This window comes from Pleurodeles waltl, chromosome 5 (assembly GCF_031143425.1).
Source record: "Pleurodeles waltl isolate 20211129_DDA chromosome 5, aPleWal1.hap1.20221129, whole genome shotgun sequence".
In the NCBI taxonomy this organism is placed as follows: domain Eukaryota; kingdom Metazoa; phylum Chordata; class Amphibia; order Caudata; family Salamandridae; genus Pleurodeles; species Pleurodeles waltl.
The window spans coordinates 609,948,612-609,966,502 of NC_090444.1; the positions used below are offsets into that span (position 1 = coordinate 609,948,612).

Genomic DNA, 17,891 nt, shown 5'->3' on the forward strand with positions numbered 1-17,891 from the left:
AGAGATACTGCAGGCATTAAAACAGTTGGCACACAATAAGACTCCAGGAACAGATGGTCTCCCCATTGAATACTACCAAACATTCACACCACAGATAATCACATCACTCCGAAATATGCTACTAGAAGCATATGAAAGAGGACAACTCACAGAAAAGCAAAAGGAGGCGACAATTGTAGTCCTACACAAAAAAGGTTGTGACCCTTTAAACGTCCGCTCCTATAGATCCTTATCTTTATTAAACTAGGACTATAAAATTCTGGGGAAAATCCTAGCTAATCGCCTCCTGCCGCTAATGACTGTCCTGATACACCCAGATCAATCTGGCTTTATACCAGGGCGAAATACCGCTATTAATATAAGAAACTTAGTACGCATTATATCCATGACTCAGGAACAGGATCAATCTAGTGTGGCAGCGTCACTGGATGTGGAAAAAGCCTTTGACACTCTAGGCTGGCCATTTTTGATGGCAACATTATAAAAAATGAGGTTTGGTGCAGGCTTTACACGCTGGATATCCATAATATATACTAACCCCAAAGCACGGATTAAAACAGGCGCAATCATCTCAGAGAAATTCGACATAGGTAGAGGTACGCGAAAAGGCTGCCCACTATCACCACTACTATTTGCACTCGCAATAGAACCACTTGCGGCAAGACTACGCAATGAAACAATACAATGGGGTATCCCAGATGGCGAAGAATTACGCATAATATCACTATATGCAGACGATGCATTAATATATCTACGCAACTATAAAGAATTTCTGCCACATATATTACAACTACTTAACACGTTCAGAGACCTATCTGGTCTGCGCGTCAACTGGTCCAAATCATGCATATTCCCTATGTGCCCGTCCCCAACACCACGTGCCGAAACTCCAACTGATGATACGTTACAATGGGAACATACCACTTTTAAATACTTAGGAGTCCACATCTATCATAGCGCTACAGACCTAAAGGAAGGCAACCTGGACAGAGCCATTAGATCAATTAAAAGCTCAATACCCTTCTGGTGCTCACTGCCCCTCTCACCAATGGGAAGAGTGGCTCTTGCCAAAATGATAGTACTGCCTCGACTACTCTATTATTTCACAACACTACCGCTAATATTACCAAAAACACTCTTCACACAATTAACCAAACTATTGATTGAACTGATCTGGGCGAATGGTCGTAGAAGAATAGCTATTGATAAACTCTACCTCCCAATGGAAAAGGGAGGAATGGGGGTACCGCACCTTGAGCATTACTACGCAGCACCACAGTTACATTGGATCATGACCTGGATACAAGACCTCCCAAGCCCGGAGGGCCATAAAGTGAGAACACAACTAGGGAGAATAAAGATACTAGATTGGCTCATAGGAGGGACACACACCCGACATCACAAAAACGCACTAATGACAGTTGCCATACGCACCTGGAATCAATATATATCTAAGGGAACCCGCACACCACAATACTCACCAAAGATTCCCCTACTAGCCATACCAGGAATAAATAAATTGCACGAAACACTATATCTAGCGTCGTGGATAACAAAAGATATACAGCAGGTCAGAGATTTATATGTAGACGAGCAATACATAACATACACAAAATTGGCAGAGTCATACAACTTAGGGCCAGGGGAATTTATAACATACGGGTCAATCAAAGGACTGATACGTAAAGTATGGGGCCAAAGCAACTCAGAACCACCAACAGCCCCCGCCCTACACGAGCTACTAGGAGGTATTAACACGACACCAAGTATATCGCAAATATACCACATACTACAAGCTTACCCTGCAAAAACACAAACACAAGCCAAATCATACTGGGATAAGGCTCTACAAACACCTCTCACAGAGAAACAATGGACCATGGCCCTAACGACCACGCGAGAAATTTCTCGCAATGCCTGCTTCAGATACACCCAACTAAATTAGTTACACCAGACATATTTGACCCCACTCTGCATAAAACGCATGTTCCCACAAGCAACATCTGAATGTCCACGTTGCGGAACCATGGAGGCAGATTTTTATCACATGACCTGGAGCTGCCCACCACTACTTCGTATATGGTACACTGTCACACAACAGACAAATAAATGGACGGGATTAAAACTGAATCCTACACCCGAATCCTACATATTGGGCATACGACACAGACGCAATAAAGATAGGCAAAAACATAGATGCGCAGACCTAGCGTTCATTATCTTTAAACGCCTCATCGCAACACAATGGAAGTCTCCTGGCACTCCGGATATAAACAGATGGCATAAAGACCTAATACACTGGACCAACGCAGAAAAACATGTATTGGACTCATTAAAAGATATAGGGATTATAGCAAAAAATGCAGAGACATGGGACACCTTCCTAGAGCAGTTACTCGAAAAGGATGATACCCGCCCACCTTAGAAAAATGCTGCAAGATAACGGCAAATGACTGCAGCAACAAGTTACTACAACCTTAACCATATACAAGTACTTGAAACACTCCTCTAAAAGAAACACGCAAGACTGTAATACAGAATCCCCCAAAACCCACACAGACCTCACCAAACTAACAAACATTCACAAAGGAACCGTCAACTCCCCACCATCGCATCTTCATCACTAGCATCTTTCACAGCTGCCCCCAACCCATTATATATATAACCTTGTCTTCATAGCCCTATTTTGGCTTCTTTATTTTTTGTTTTCCTCTTTCCAGTTTTTCTTATAACTTTTACAATGCTCTTTGAACCAAATGCAATAAAGTTTCTAACTGCAAAATACGTAGAACAAGATGTGTAAAATGATCAGAAGCAAAATAATGGAAGGGAAAAAAAAAAAAAAGAAACTCACAATTGTATAAAAATACACTGTTTATTAAATAAATGTAAGAGCTGTTAACTGCAAAATTTAATAAAGAGATTTAAAAAAAAACCAAAGTAGTGTGTCATAAGAGTCCAGAGGAGTAAAGTGGCATGGAGTAGAATAGTGGAATAGAGCGGAGTAGCGTGCCGCATAGTAGAGTGAAGTAAAGTAGTGTGGAGTGGCATAGAGGGAGTAGTATAGAGAGTTGTAGACTGGAATACAGTGTTGTATAGTGGTATAGAGCAGAGTAGGGTGTCAGAGAGTGGAAGGGCACTCAATGGAGTAGAGTGAAGTAGCACAGAGTGGAGGGCCACAGAGTGGGGTTTTATAGAGTGTTGTGGCATGTAGTGTCATAATAAAGAGTGTCATGGTGTACAGTGTCATAGTGTGTAGTGGAGAGCTCTAGAGTGGAGTGCCATAGAGTGGAGTACAGTGTTGTAGAGGGGAGTGGCATAGTGGAGTGGTGTTTCCTTGAGTACAGTGGATGGGGGGAACCAAGCGTGGCTTGTTCTACAGTGTGTTTCAGTGGAGTGGTGCATAGTTGAGTGGCATAAAATGGAGCAGGGTGGAGTAGAGCTGAATAGTGTGTCATAGAGTACAGTGGAGTACAATGACATGGAGTGGTATAGAGGGAGTTGTGCAGAGTTGAATACAGCATTGCAGAGTAGCACAGAGTTGAGTAGAGTTTCATAGAGTGGAGGGGCAAAGAGTGAAATAGAGTAGAGTGGAGTAGAGTGGAGTGTCATAGAGTAGAGTGGTGTGTCATACCATAGAGTGGAGTGGTGTGTCATAGAGTGGGGTGTGGTTCAGTGTGTTAGAGAGGAGGAGTATAGAGTAGAGTGGCACATAGTGTAGTGGGACATCGTAGAGTGGAGTGGCATGTCACAGTGGAGTGGCATGGAGTGTTGTAGAGTGTAGTAGAGTATTGTAGAGTGGAGTGCCATGTCATAGCATGGAGTGGGTGGAGTGGAGCATCGTTCAGTGTAGTAGAGTGGAGTAGAGTGTCAGAGAGTGTAGTGGCAGAGAGTGGAGTAAAGTGTTGTAGAGTGCATTGGTGTAGAGTGGAGTGGCATGTTTTAGAGTAGAGTGAAGTAGTGTGCCAAAGAATGGTGTGTCATACAGTGTTGTTGAAAGGAGGGGCATAGAGTGAAATAGAGTGGCATAGAGTGGAGTGGTGTGGAGTGGTGTAGGATGGGGTGGGGTGTCATAGAGTGGTGTTTTGTACAGTGCGTTAGAGCGACTGGCATTGAGTGAAGTGGAGTAGAATGGAGTAGCAGAGTAGAGTGGAGAAGATTGGGGTAATGTGTCATACAAGACAGTGGAGTAAAATGGAAAGGTGTAGAAGGAGTTGCGTTGAGTTTGATAGACTGGAGTACAGTGTCGTAGAATGGCAAAGAGAAGAGTACACTGTCGAAGAGTGGAGTAGGGTGTAGTGCTGTAGAGTGGAGTGTAATCAAGTATCGTGGCATATACTGTTGTGATGTAGAGTGTTGTGGCATGCAGTGTTGTGGCATACAGTGTCATAGCATACAGTGGAGAGGTGTAGAATGGAGTGGCATAGAGTGAAGAAGCAGAGAGTGGGGCAGGGTAGAGTGGAGTGCTGTGTCATAGAGTAGAGTGGAGTGGCATGTCATAGAGTGGAGTGGGGTGTCATAGAGTGGAGTGGTGTGTTGTACAGTGTTGTAGAGTGGAGAAGAATGGCATACAGTGGAGCGGCATAGAGTGAAGTACAGTGTTGTGAAGTGGTGTAGAGTGTAGTGATGTGTTGTAGAGTAGAGAACAGTGGTTTGTCATAGAGTGGCATGTCATACAGAGTCTTAGAGTGGAGTGACATAGATTGGAGTGGCGTAGAGTAAAGAACTCTACACCAGCCTGCTCTATGACATCTGACATCACTCTGCGCCACTCCAATCTATGCCCCTCCACTCTAAGACACTGTACGATATGCTACTCTATGACACACCACTCCACCGTACTACACACCACTCCACTCCACTTTATGATGTGCCACTCCATTCTACACCACTCCACTTTACAGCACTCTACAACAATGTACTCCAATCTTTGACACTCAACTCTCCTCCACTCTATGACACTCTACTCCACTCTACGCCACTCTGCGGCACCCTAGAGTACTCCAGGCCACTCTACAACACTCTACTACACTCTATAACACTCTACGCAACTTCCTGTATGGCATTCCATGACATTTTACTCCTTTCTACTTTATGGCACACTACTGCACAATACTCCACTGTACTACAATACTCCGTGCTACGCCACACCACTCAACATCACTGTATGCCACTCCACTCTATGACACTCTATACCACTCTACTCTAACATACTGTATCTTTTACCACTCCACTCTACGCTACTCCACTCTAAACTGTTCCACTACACACAACTCCGCACAATGCCACTCTGCTCTACGCCACTCACTCAATGCCACAGAAGCATAGGTCATGACATTCTACACTACTCTACTCTAAGCCACTCCACTGTATGTCATGATACTCTAAGCCATGGCATTATACACCACAATAGTGTGTGCCACAGCACTCTATGCCACTCCACTCTGACATTCCACTCTACACCACTCAACTCTACATGATTTGACTCTATGCCACTCCATTTTACGCCACTCTGTGCCACTCCACTCTATGCCCCTCCATTGTAATACACTTTACGCTACAACACACCACTCTCCTCTACATCACTCCACTCTACCCTATGACACGCTACTCCACTCTATGCCACTCCACTCTAAGCCGTTCCACTCTATGCCACAACACTGTACATGGCACTCAACTCTATGCCACGCTACTCGACACCATTCCACTCTAAGCTATTCCACTCTACGCTACTCCACTCAGTGGAACTCCACTCTGTACCACAACAATTTACCCCACTCTGCTCTATGTCACTCCATTCTATGCCACAACCCTCTTCACCATGACATTGTACGTCACAATAATGTACGGCACGATAATGTACACCACAACACTACATGGCACTCCACTCTATGCCATTCCACTCTACTCCACTCCACTCTAGGCTATTCTCCTCTATGCCACTGCACTCCAGTCTATGCCACTCCATTCTACATCACTCCACTCTACATTATTCCCTTCTACGCCACTCAACTCAATACCACTCCTCTGTACGCCCCTCCACTGTAATACACTGTATGACATGCCTCTGTATGACACAACACTTCACTCTAGTGTATGACAGGCCACTCTATGCCACTCCACTCAACTCTATGACATGCCACTCCACCCTAACCCACTCTAATCTACTCTACTATACCACACTCTATGACATTCCACTCTACACTGCGCTACTGTACGACACTCCACACTATGATACTTCTCTGCGACACTGGCCCCCACTCTACTCTATGACACTCCACGTGATGACACTCCACTCCACGACAATATGCTCTTCTCTATGCCACTGTACTCGACGATACTCCACTCTACAATGTGACAACAATCCACAAAACAACGTTCCACCTGCCAACACTCCACTCACACAGTTTTATAAAGAAAAATTAATTTCAAAGAAAAAAACTAAAGTTTAAGGCTAAGTTATAGTAAGGAGAACTTTATTATTTTTTTTCTAAACAAAACCATCTTAAACTACACAAACATTAGGCATTCTATAGTTACAGTTCTAACATTAATTCATAATTTCTGCCTTGTCAAAACGTACTATAACCTGTGCACCTCCGTACAGAGTGTTGTCAACTTGTTAGCCATAGTACATGAGCTGTAACTTGCGCCTACCCATGCAGAGCTTATACTTTTACTTATTATATAATTTACATCATGTTAAATGATCACATTAATAATAGGATCCATAACTCAAATGCCATCTCTTAAAAGAACACAGTGCATGGTAGCAGGCTGAGTTATAGTTTATGTAGCGTTATAAAATAATAGTAATAATTTTGGTCCCCTCTGGGACCTGTTCACAGGGGCTAGTGTGGCAGGGAATCCCTACTCTTTTTTAAAACTTGTCCAAGACAAGGTACTTAGGGCCTGATTACGATCCTGGTGGAGGGAGTTACTCTATCACAAACATGACAGATATCCCGTCCTCCGTCTTATGATTCCAGTATGTCCTATGGAGATCATTATATGGTGGGTGGAATATCCATAACATTTGTGATGGAGTATTCGATCGACTAAGATCGTAATCATGCCCTAAATCTATGTGTTCTGTAATGGCTGCTGCAACATTTCCTTTCATGTTTCAACCAGCCAATCAGAGCCCTTGCTCTGAGAATGCCCTCTCAGCCAATCAAATGGCTTGAATTATTGAATTTTTGAACGGTCCAGATATGTGTATACTTCGTACCTTAATTTCTCAAAAACCACAGAATGGATTTACACCAAATAGAAAAGCACACTTTCTGGACCAAGATCTAGTTTACTGTCAAATTTGATCTAATTCCGTTGAGTCATGTAAGTGCTATCATGTTCCAAAAATATCTATGGAAAATGCATTGGGATTTTGTGTTTTGGAACCACCCTCCACCACCTTTTCACTGAATAAAACAAAGGGGTATTATAGTTAGGTACATATTCAGTTAAAATATACAATTTTAAACAAACAAAACCACTGAAATTCACCAGTTATGTGCCTTAAAGTACCCAAAAATAGCTCCCCCGCCATGCACAGTGTTGTCACCAATGATGTAATTACATATGCTGCAGTGATGTTATCAATGAGGTCATAGAACATGTCAAGAATAATGTAACATTGGAGGTAATGAGCAGTGCATGATGTATATTTTATACATTAACACATTATAAAGTTTGATATTAGTGATTGTCCCAAAATATTTTAAAGCATTTAAAAAACACTTAAGCATGCCTGAGTTTTTTAAACATGTTTTAGGCTGCAAAGTGCAATCATAGAACCAACCACATGGTGTCTCTGCATGCCAGATGAAGAGCATATAGCTTCTGCTTGGAGTGCTTTAAAAATATTATAGACTCTCCTGGGGTAATGGATTCAATGCCCCAGCAGACATATTGCTTTTTTAAATGTTGCTGGGGGCTGCAGAGCTCCCTGTTGCCCTCCAGAACATTTAAAAAATGCTTGGGGGTGCCTCTGCCCCTTTTATGGGCACCATCAGAATCACAAAACAAACAAAACCACTGAAACTAGTCAGTTATAGTTATCTCAAGTAAATATAAATTGTGCCCCAAAGAAATTATAACTCTTGCCATGCACTGTGTACTTTGATTATAGCCATTTTTGATTTTTTGACTAAGACAATTGATCTGCTTTATACATGTTGTGTTGACCACTCGATAAAGCCAATAGTCCTGCTGTTTTTTATATTTTGATATTCTCACCCTTTGGCAAAGGCAGTAGGTCTGCTTTACTTAAAATAGCAACCTTTATTGACAAAGGAAGTAGCTCAGCTTAACTTAAAATGACACCCTTTTTATTGTTACACGATATAGCAGCCGTGTGCGGTGGTGGTGGCTTGGCCACTTCTGGTAAGGTATTCCCTATGTCTCACAGCTATAGTAAACACATTTCTAATAGTATATTTTGGCAATTTGATAGAACATGATATGTTATAACACAACATGCTTAATAAGATAGAGTTTGGAAAGGCAACAGACGCTGGAAGGGTCTTACACGGTATCAAGGAACACAAGATTTAAATACACACTATTCAGCTATTTAGATTTGACGCACCGCACCCCACACAGGCTCAGCATGATAATATAAAAACAATCCCACCGCTGTCCCAAATGCACATTAGAGAAGGCTGATTTTTCACAATGCCCATACATCGCCTCCATGTGGAAGAGAGTGGTGGCAGACTTAAAACCCTCGGTAGATGAGATATGTGCATGTCAGAGATCTGCCGACTGGGTTTGTTCATGCACCGATAGAAGTGGAAAGCAGGGGATAGTTTTGTGGATCTTGCACTAGGCATAGATGGCAGGCAAAGGTGAGCACTTAGGCATCTGTGGAGGGAGCACCCCTGCAACAAGAGGAGTCCAGAAGTCTTCAAAAGATATGGAGATGTGGACAGAGATACTGAGAAGCTTTGAGACACCGGAAGAACAAGGTGCCATGTCACTCCCTTCTGAACCCTAATGGGCACATGTCTCTGAGGTAGCTAGACACCTTGCTCACAGACACCCAGGAGGAGCATGGGAGACACAGATAACACATTCAATACAAGAAATGATAAAGAGGCCCTCAGTGTGAAATGCTTCACGTGCCCAGGAAAGGATCACTGCATTGTTTTCCACAAGTTTACAAGTTTAGTAGACTATAACACCATGCACTGAACACTGGAAGACAGTGAATTTACTTTCTAACTCATTGCTTATCTGTGACTGGTTTGCATTTGTTTTGAATTGAAAATGTATGTATATATGAATGATACCCACGTACTATGTAATCGAGTTGTGAATGGAGCTGTACCTGTTTGTACTTGTTACTGGAAAGATCAATAAAATCACTTGGGAGAAAGTAGTGTTGGCTACTATTGATTCCTGAAGAATTCCTTTGGTTAACCACCTATAAATCAGGTTGTAAATAGGGATTATGTTCTACAAGATTTGACTAATGCTACTGGCCCATCATATTTTCCTTAACCTAATGTACACAACCACCACTAAAATATGGAAACAACAAACGTTTGTTTGTACTTTTAATATAATTATTGTAACTTCTATTTGTGTATTTTTTTATGGTGGCTGTTTTCACTTAGCAACTAATGCACAACTAGGCTGCAGGCAGCTCAGGCTTTTGAATCTTGTGTAATCAACTTTGAATGGAGTTACTTTGCAGGCAGTGGAGCCCAATGAAAATGAGTTCTGCTGCCCAGGAGCCACCAGTGCTTTCCCTATTACTCAATGAAAGCTGTGGCCACGGAAAAGGTTGAAGAGTGCGGTTTTCAAAGCTTATTACAAGTAGTCTAAGAACTGCAGTCTCCTCAGGGAGACATTTGTAAAGGGGGATGGGTGCTACAGACACTACTGGTGCACCACTGTGGTGGATTATATTTAGTGACTGCACCTCTAGCTATAGGAGTCTTCTGGTACCCACAGGTAACAAGGATATAGTGTAAACTCTAAGGACCCATTCAACTTGAGCGAAGCAGGGAACTACCTCTCAGCATGCATAAAAGTGGCTCAGTGTTCCTGCATCAAGGATTAGTATGTACAGAAACGCTGGGTCCAAATTTACCAGGTGTATGTCTGCACATAGTAAAACCACTGGCAGAATGATGTAGGGGCTCCTGGGATTGGCACAACCTAACCCCATCTGACCCCCTGCAACACCATTAAAGAAGCAGGCAATACAAGGACCTGCCTTTTCCTCAGACACCCTCCTGAACCCTCCCAACCCTTGCTCCACATCTCCTCCCAGCCCTGCTCAGAGTTACCGCTCAGAGTTACCCCTGGCCATAGAAGGGGCTAAACCTGACTCGGTTAGTCCAAAAAAAGAGCTTGTATTCATGGGTCTGCATGATTATTTCTCATCCCAGGGGCCAAAAACCTGAAGTGGCGAGAGTGAGTTCCTGTGATAACAGCCAGAATCGATAATGCCAGCCTTAGCAGCGGGGCTTTTTTTTACAACAGGCTGACCTTAATGGTCCACCATGACCCCTATGAGTTTGAGAAAATATGCAGGGTGTTGCTGTGAGCATTTTCTATGACATTACAATTGTCAAATCCCATTTGACATGCCTGCTGGGGTTTTTCATATGGACTTGGGGGGCACATTTCAAAGAGTTCTCCTCTGTCACAGGCAATTATTAGTTGACCCTCTTTTGTACCCCCCAACCAGGCATTCTGCAATCGCAATTGGCCTCTTTTTAAAATTAGTGTCAAATCCTGCTGGACAGGCAAGACCTGCTTGACAGATATGCTGGAGTTTTACATATGACATGTGGGTGCACTTCAAAACAATTTTTCAGTACCCAATGACTAGTTGCTGGGAAACTTAGCTTTGTTCTACCAGATGTCTGTCTCTGAGTTTCTTGGGGGTACAGGGACATCCTCAAACTGGGATTACTATAGTACACTCTCCACACACTCCCTACCCCCAGAGCTCAGATTTAGTGAGGCTAAAGACTTTCACCATTTTGACAAGATTATTTCTTATGGCCAGACGAGAGCCAACACACTTTGAAATGTACAGGTTCTTATCTGTGACACATTGTGTGCGACTTTTTCCCATAAAGCTTTTATATCAGAGACTGTCACTAAGGAGAGCCATGGAACACATGGTTCATTCTTTAGGAATACTGCGTTATTAAGATCTTTTTTAAATATGTGCATTCTATTGCGTTTTACTCTGTCAGATGGGAAACCATTAGTCCATCATGCTCTAACCCTTTTGATGTTCTAATTCACAAGATAAGCCCTGAAGAAGTCCATTTAGATGAAACGCGTTGGCTACAAGGAAATCAAGGAAGAAAACAAATTGTTTCTAATGGAAAATTATGAATCAAAGAATCTGTTTCATCAAGAAAGAAGTTCTGGGAGTCTGTGCCTTTCACAGTTTAATTTCAACTGTATATTATTTGTATCACCAAATATTTTTATTCCATGTGGGTGCTGAGTCATAATCTTTCTAGTTTATGGGGTTTTCTCCTGGTTTTGAGGACTATGATGGCTGGTCCTCAAGACTCTAATACATCTATGTTTTGAGTAATAATTCACTCACTCGTGTGTTGGAGTGTGGTACTTGTTTGCCTCTGCCTTCTCTTTTTCGTATATAATGCACCCTGGGACATTCCCACCAACTACCCCATGCCAGGTATAGTTATGGCACCTGAGGCATCCACTTCAGAACAATCCTTGACCTGTGGAAGATTAGGAAAGGACTGAATATGATTTCAGAGAACTGAAAAGAGCTTAGAAGACTGGACCTGCTCTCCCTCTGGTACCCAGGACAAAAAAGTAGATTCCAAGTATCATAGGGCTGACCTCCTCTTAAAGCTACGGGGGACACAATAAACTACAATTTTGTGCTTCTTGGGGTTATTTCTACTTAACACTTTAAAAATTCATATCTCCAGTTCCCTTTATTTGATTTTTTGTCATTATGGTGCTATTTAGTTTATTCTTTTTAATTCTCTTTTTTCTAATTAATTTATTGTGTTGCATTTCCACTTGATTACTGTTTTAGCACAGAATATTTTACACATTGCCTCTAAGTTAAGCCTTTCTGCTCTGTGCCATAGGTTCTTAGTTGTTGAGCTCGGTTAATTTAGTGACTTTAAGAGTACACCCTTCCAAGGATTGTGATTTTCTCTTGAGACAGATACTTACTCCCTTAACTAATAAACCAATGCTTACAGACAGCACATGCAGGTAATGGGAAATCAGGCAGTCTCTGAAGATGGCTACCCAAAGCTCATTATCTCTCACATGGCTGCTTATTGTACTTTTTTGACGAACTGATGGCGCAAGGTATTTCACCTAGCTAAAGCTGTCTGGAAACAGAAATACAAACGTTATCGTTCTCTCATTTCACTGAGAGATGAGCCACCTGTCAATGCACAACATTACAACTCTTCAATAGTGCCCTCTCTGCGGTGGTAACATGACATATCATTAGTGGGGTCTCTAACAAAGATTTAGTGAGGGTGAGTGGCAAACACTGCCTCTCCTCCCAAAAGTCCTTTATTTTGTCCACAACATCTCGGGTCCAAGTGAAGGCTGTCATTGCTCTTCTGAGGTTACCATAAAACCAATCGTCTCTTTTGCATTTTGTCTGTGAATATGATCAATGAGCGGTTGTAGAGAAAATAATTGCAATGGTGTCATACAGAACATTACCCAAGCCCCTTTAAGTGTGAGTGTGGATGCCACGAGAGTGCCTCCATCTGCAGAGTAACTGCCAGCACTAGGCAGCCATTGCTGGTATTCCACAGTAAACAACAACATAGATATCAACTGGCGGCCTCAGGTCTTGAGGTGGCTTGCAGCCAGTCCTGGCCTTGCAGATAACTATAATAATATGTATGTTTGGACAGCGGACTCATAGGACTATTTCAATAATGGGTCAAAGATGAAACCACAAGACTCGGAACATGTGGTGCTTTAGGCTGAAGTACGAGGACCTTTGCCATGGAGCAGTGGCGGTTTCTGCATAAGGGCGTCGGGGCTCCGCCCTCCTAAATTCGTAACAAAAAAAAAAGTGAAAATAAACTCCCCTTAATCCCTAAAACAAAAATGCACACAACTCTTCTTGGGGCTGGGGCCTGGCTCGGGCTACTGTGTCACGTGACAAGAGACTGGCAGGATCAGGCCAGTCCCTCCCCTGACTGAGTCTATGTTTGCCGGGCGGATAATCTCACAGCCTGAGGCCTGTGAGGTCATCAGCTCGGCAAAGACATAGCTCCGAGGACCAGTCTCCACCCCCTAATGACGTGTGGATAAAGTTTGCCCCGGGCGCTTCAGGCTGAAGCCCTGTAGCACTAGGGGCTTCACGTCAGTCAGGATAGTGGAGGATGGTCACCCCACCCTTTCCCAATTCGTCACGGAGGGTGAGTCCAGCCCTATGACAAGTTGGGAAATGGTGGGCGGGGCAGAGGCAGCACGCTCAAAATCGAGTCTGCGCAGTTTGTGTTACTAACTGCGCAAACACGAGGTGTCTGCTTCCCGCGCTGCTGTTGGGAGTCAGTAGGACGGTAGAATCCCTTCTTCTAAAGAAGTGAAGAAAGAGAGGATGCAGCAGTTCCCAGCTCCAGTCTGTGAGTAATAAGTTTCCACCCCGCGGTCGGTGGCGCTTGACTTCCTCATATTTCAAGTGCACAGCCATGGCCTCTCTCCCTCAACATTTTCTGTCCCTGTGTGCTTTGTGTTGTAACTGTCAGCCCGTTTTCGAGTTGTTAAGGGTGAGCGCAGAAGGCAAGAGGGCAGACGTTTTTTTTCTCTCCCAAAAGCAACAAGTTTTGGTCTCGATTAGTCAGGTGATTTTGCCAGACCCGGCAACTCCGAGAAAGGAAAACATTTTTAGCGAGGCTGGTGTTTGTAGCGCGTCCTGACTGCGACCTTCTCCCATGAACATGAGCCCGGCGCGGGTCCTGTGGGCAGTGGGCTTGGCGTGCTGCATGGGTGAGCTGTGTTTTCAGTGCACTTTGTGAGTTATTCTGTGGTGTTCGTTTGGGTGACAGTAGGTACCTGCAGCAGTGCAAAAAAAACAATGGATTACCTAACTCAAGTAAAGTGTGTCGCTATCAAATTTGGCTAATACAGAGCTATAAAGCTGAACCTGTTAACCGTGAGCCCCGAGATCTGCTGTGTTTCTTTGGATTCGCTACGTGTTGTTTTCTTGGTATCGAAGAAAGACACAAAATGTGCCATTGATTTACTTTTAACTGTTAGCTTGCTGGCATGGAGATATTAAGATATGCTGCTGATTCCTATTGGAACTCTGTAAATGCGCATACTCCACCCATAAGCACTGCTTTGCTACACAGACCTGGCTGAGATCTGTTTTATGGCTTAAGAACTCCCTCATGAATAAAGAAGGCTGCAGGGGTAGAGTGTGTAATACATATTTAAAAGGGAGCGTGACAGAGCTGTGCTGCGCCTTCTGTATGGTTGTTAAAATAATTGATGGTTTCACCTGTGGAGACTAGTGAGCCGGGATCAATGGATCATGGGAGCCATTCTTAACTCTGTGTTTGCAGGCTACAGGTTTGTGACTCTAATTTGGCGTCTTTTATGTACACATTGTGTGATCCTTGGATAATTACTTCAGATATGAGTACCTTTGTTTCCTTCTTTTAGAGAACTGGGCGACCATAGAATAAATTCATGTTACAAGGTGTGAAAAAGTAAATACTCTGCGGCTAAGAAAGTCCAGTCACTCTGCGAGCACAGTGCTAGGTGTGTGGGTGGAAAAGATACAAGAGTCATTGTTCCCTGAGCAGTATGCAGATAGAACAAGACATACATTGTATGCGTGGCATAACGCGGGACCACACATCAGTAGGCTGATGCAGGTTATGCACTGAGATGTTCTGTGGTGTGTCAAGAGGCAACATTAAGGTTGCTCTCAGTACCCTCACTATCTCCCTTTGGGGGTGCGTTTGGAAAGCCTTTCACCTTCCCTACCTTTGGAACTTACTGCTCTCAGCCAGACCTGGAACACAGAAAATCATGAGTACTTGCTGTCAGTCAGTTCGGGGCTACTAGGACAAGAGATCCCTTCTAAGACAGACACCATCCAGGGAGCAAAGGCCGCAGGTGAGTGGCACACAACACTGAGGTAGTCTCATGGCGATGCGTCGCATGTGGCATACTTTGGCACAGTGCTCCTGTGTGGAGCTGAAGGGAGTGTGAGTTTATCACTGTGCCTGTCAGTCCATCAAAAACGTGTTCAGAATACATAGCCATCCAATCCTTGGCCTCTTTGCACAGTATACAGGGGAGTGGTCACATGTAGTTGTAATTGTGATTCTGTGCAAGTGCGTATGACGGGGCCCCCATTATGGGGGTACACAGTCTTTAAAATAATGTCAAGGTGAAAGTAAAAGAAAATGCAGTGCTCGCTCGCTACTTAAAAGTAATTCCTAACTTTGACGCCCCACCACATTCAAATGTCACTAGCCGCCACTGCCATGGAGCCAGCTGACCGCCTCACAGGGAGCTGTAGGCCGAGCGCCTCAGTGGTGAATATATGTAACCATTAGAAAGATCTACTGCCGACTCAGAGAATTACAATCCACGCTATTGCCGAAATACACCCCCACACACAGTGCCAGTCACTGTTTCTCGTGTAACAGGGCTGACAGTACATTCGCGCAAACAAAAACCTTGTCTTTCTTCAGTGCCACGCGCTTCTGTTTGCACAGGATTTACAAGTGGCAGGTCCGTTATGGTCTATAAAAGAAACCTTTTTACATAAACAATAACAAACTCAGAAACTTACCAGAGAGCGGTTTTGTTAGCTGAGGTGAATTACGTCTGCCACAGTTTGCTTCAGCTTGTAACAGGATAGGTTGCCTTTGTTGTGAGGAGCCGCAGTGACGCAGCATTCACTATGGGGACAGGGAATACAGGTTTTGTTCTTTAAGCTGAAATAGCTCTGGAGAAAACCTCCAATTTCTAGTTTGACAGTATGAACTCTAAATTCTGGTTTGACAGCAGCAGGGACAAACCATCTCCACGACCCAAGAGGAGAGTGAAGATGACTCTTGTAGGTGGAATAGGGAAGACAGTTACCATTACAATTCCCACAGGCTGAGACTTATCTTTTCTTGACAGGTAACAACCTAGTCTTTTAATTGGCCTAATAAATGTAGAATCTCTGCAGGATCATGTGTTGTTTCTTTGCTCTTTTTTTGAGAAAAACCAAACGATTTGTTTTTGCTGTTGTTCACACAACATTTCCATACCTATTCTATTTCTGTTTTTTGTTATATGAACTGGTTTTATCCATTCGCATACCCAAATAAAGCGAAACACACTGACTAGATGACAATGTCAACAGTTTTAGCACGTGATTGTGTTGTTGATAAAGAACCAGCAGTATGTCATTTCTTTACACATGAAACTTTAGGCATATCTCTCTTCTCCTTGGCAGACATGGGAACGCCCTAAAGCACATGCTTTAATGACTAAGGCAACACTGAAAATCATTTAGCGTCAATGTGACTTTTACTTGCTAGAGGCCGCTTAAATACACGAGGTATCTTTCACACTGGATAGAAAGGTATTTTTACAATTGAGGGTTTCAACCAGGGGCGATGACAGTCCATTTTGAAAACGTCTGTAAAATTCACACATGCTATCTGTTATCTATTTGTCAAGTGTGTTAAGCTTCCTAAAAGTCTCTACTAAAGCCCATAAAGCTTTTTGCAACCTTAAGAGAGTGAATCCTGCTGCGGCAAGATTATGTTTATTAATCACTTATTTGCTATTTCCCAAATTTGGGGCATGGTGTACAAATCTATTTTGCGTCACAAACACTGCGATGCACAAAATAAAGGGAATTTGTGACCTCAAAGTAGGTCTTTACTATATATAGTGACGTAACGAAACTCAAAGGGCCCCCTCTGCAAAGTACATGAGCAACCCCTCCAGAGACCCAGTCAGGAGCTGTCAGGTCAGGGTCCCACCACCCACGTACAGTGTGGGCTGTGGGACCCCCCTGGAGCTTTGGCCTTCCCTCCCACCAGCACTACAGGGATTAATGTTACACCACTGACTATGTACTAATCCCATTTTCGGAATCTACCAACTTTTTTTTAAATAAAACTTTTCATTTAGGTTTTTTAGACAAACAAGAAAAAACACACCTTAAGCGTGATACAATTACCTCATCTCATAAGAGTATCAGATATTAACAAAACAACATGCATACGAACAGTGTAATCCCCACAATTCACAGATAAAATTGCAGAGGTTGGCGTTTTTCCTTCTACTCATGTGATAACACACACCTTATGATTCTCCTTCCCAACACAGTTGCGGTATTGAGTCTCACAATTGGAGATGGATGACCCTATAGTCACTCCAGGTAGTCCAGATTTTATATTTTTGAGTGCACCCTTGCTTGGTAGATCGGTTTGTCCATGCGTCTGTCTGGGCCTCTCTACCATTCCCAAAGCTTCAATGGGCAGGGGGGATTGAGTCTTTCCAGTGTCAAGCAATGTATGTCTTTGCTATAGAAAGTCCTAGCCATAGCACAGCCTTTTTGACCTGTTGGAGTCCAATACCCCAGCGATATGTAATAGGGCCAGTTTCGGGTCATGTGTCATCAACCAGCCCAGAACCATTCCCAGAGTGTCGGACACCCCCTCCAGAATAGGGAGAGTGCAACACACCTCCATGTGCACAAAATCCCCATCACGACCATGGCATCTTCAGCACTTTTGGGAAGGGATCATACCTCTCCTCCAAAGCTGTTTCCTGGTAAAGTATACTCCATGCAAATATTTTAGCTGGATGAAGTGGTAGGAAGCCGCAGTATCCAACTCTGGGGGGATGCTAAAGCCTCTGTCCCCTTGTCATCC

The 17,891-nt window shown here is 43.4% G+C and overlaps 1 protein-coding gene across 1 annotated transcript in view; it reads right to left on the reverse strand.

The window, feature by feature from the left end:
- SPMIP3 (sperm microtubule inner protein 3) overlaps positions 1–15,919 on the reverse strand; it is a 64,219-nt gene extending 48,300 nt beyond the window's left edge. The window contains exon 1 of the mRNA XM_069236726.1: positions 15,806–15,919. Coding sequence (XP_069092827.1) covers positions 15,806–15,911 — 106 coding nt within the window. The 5' untranslated portion in view covers positions 15,912–15,919. The remainder of the gene's footprint in view (positions 1–15,805) is intronic.
- Between the last annotated feature and the right edge of the window lie 1,972 nt (positions 15,920–17,891).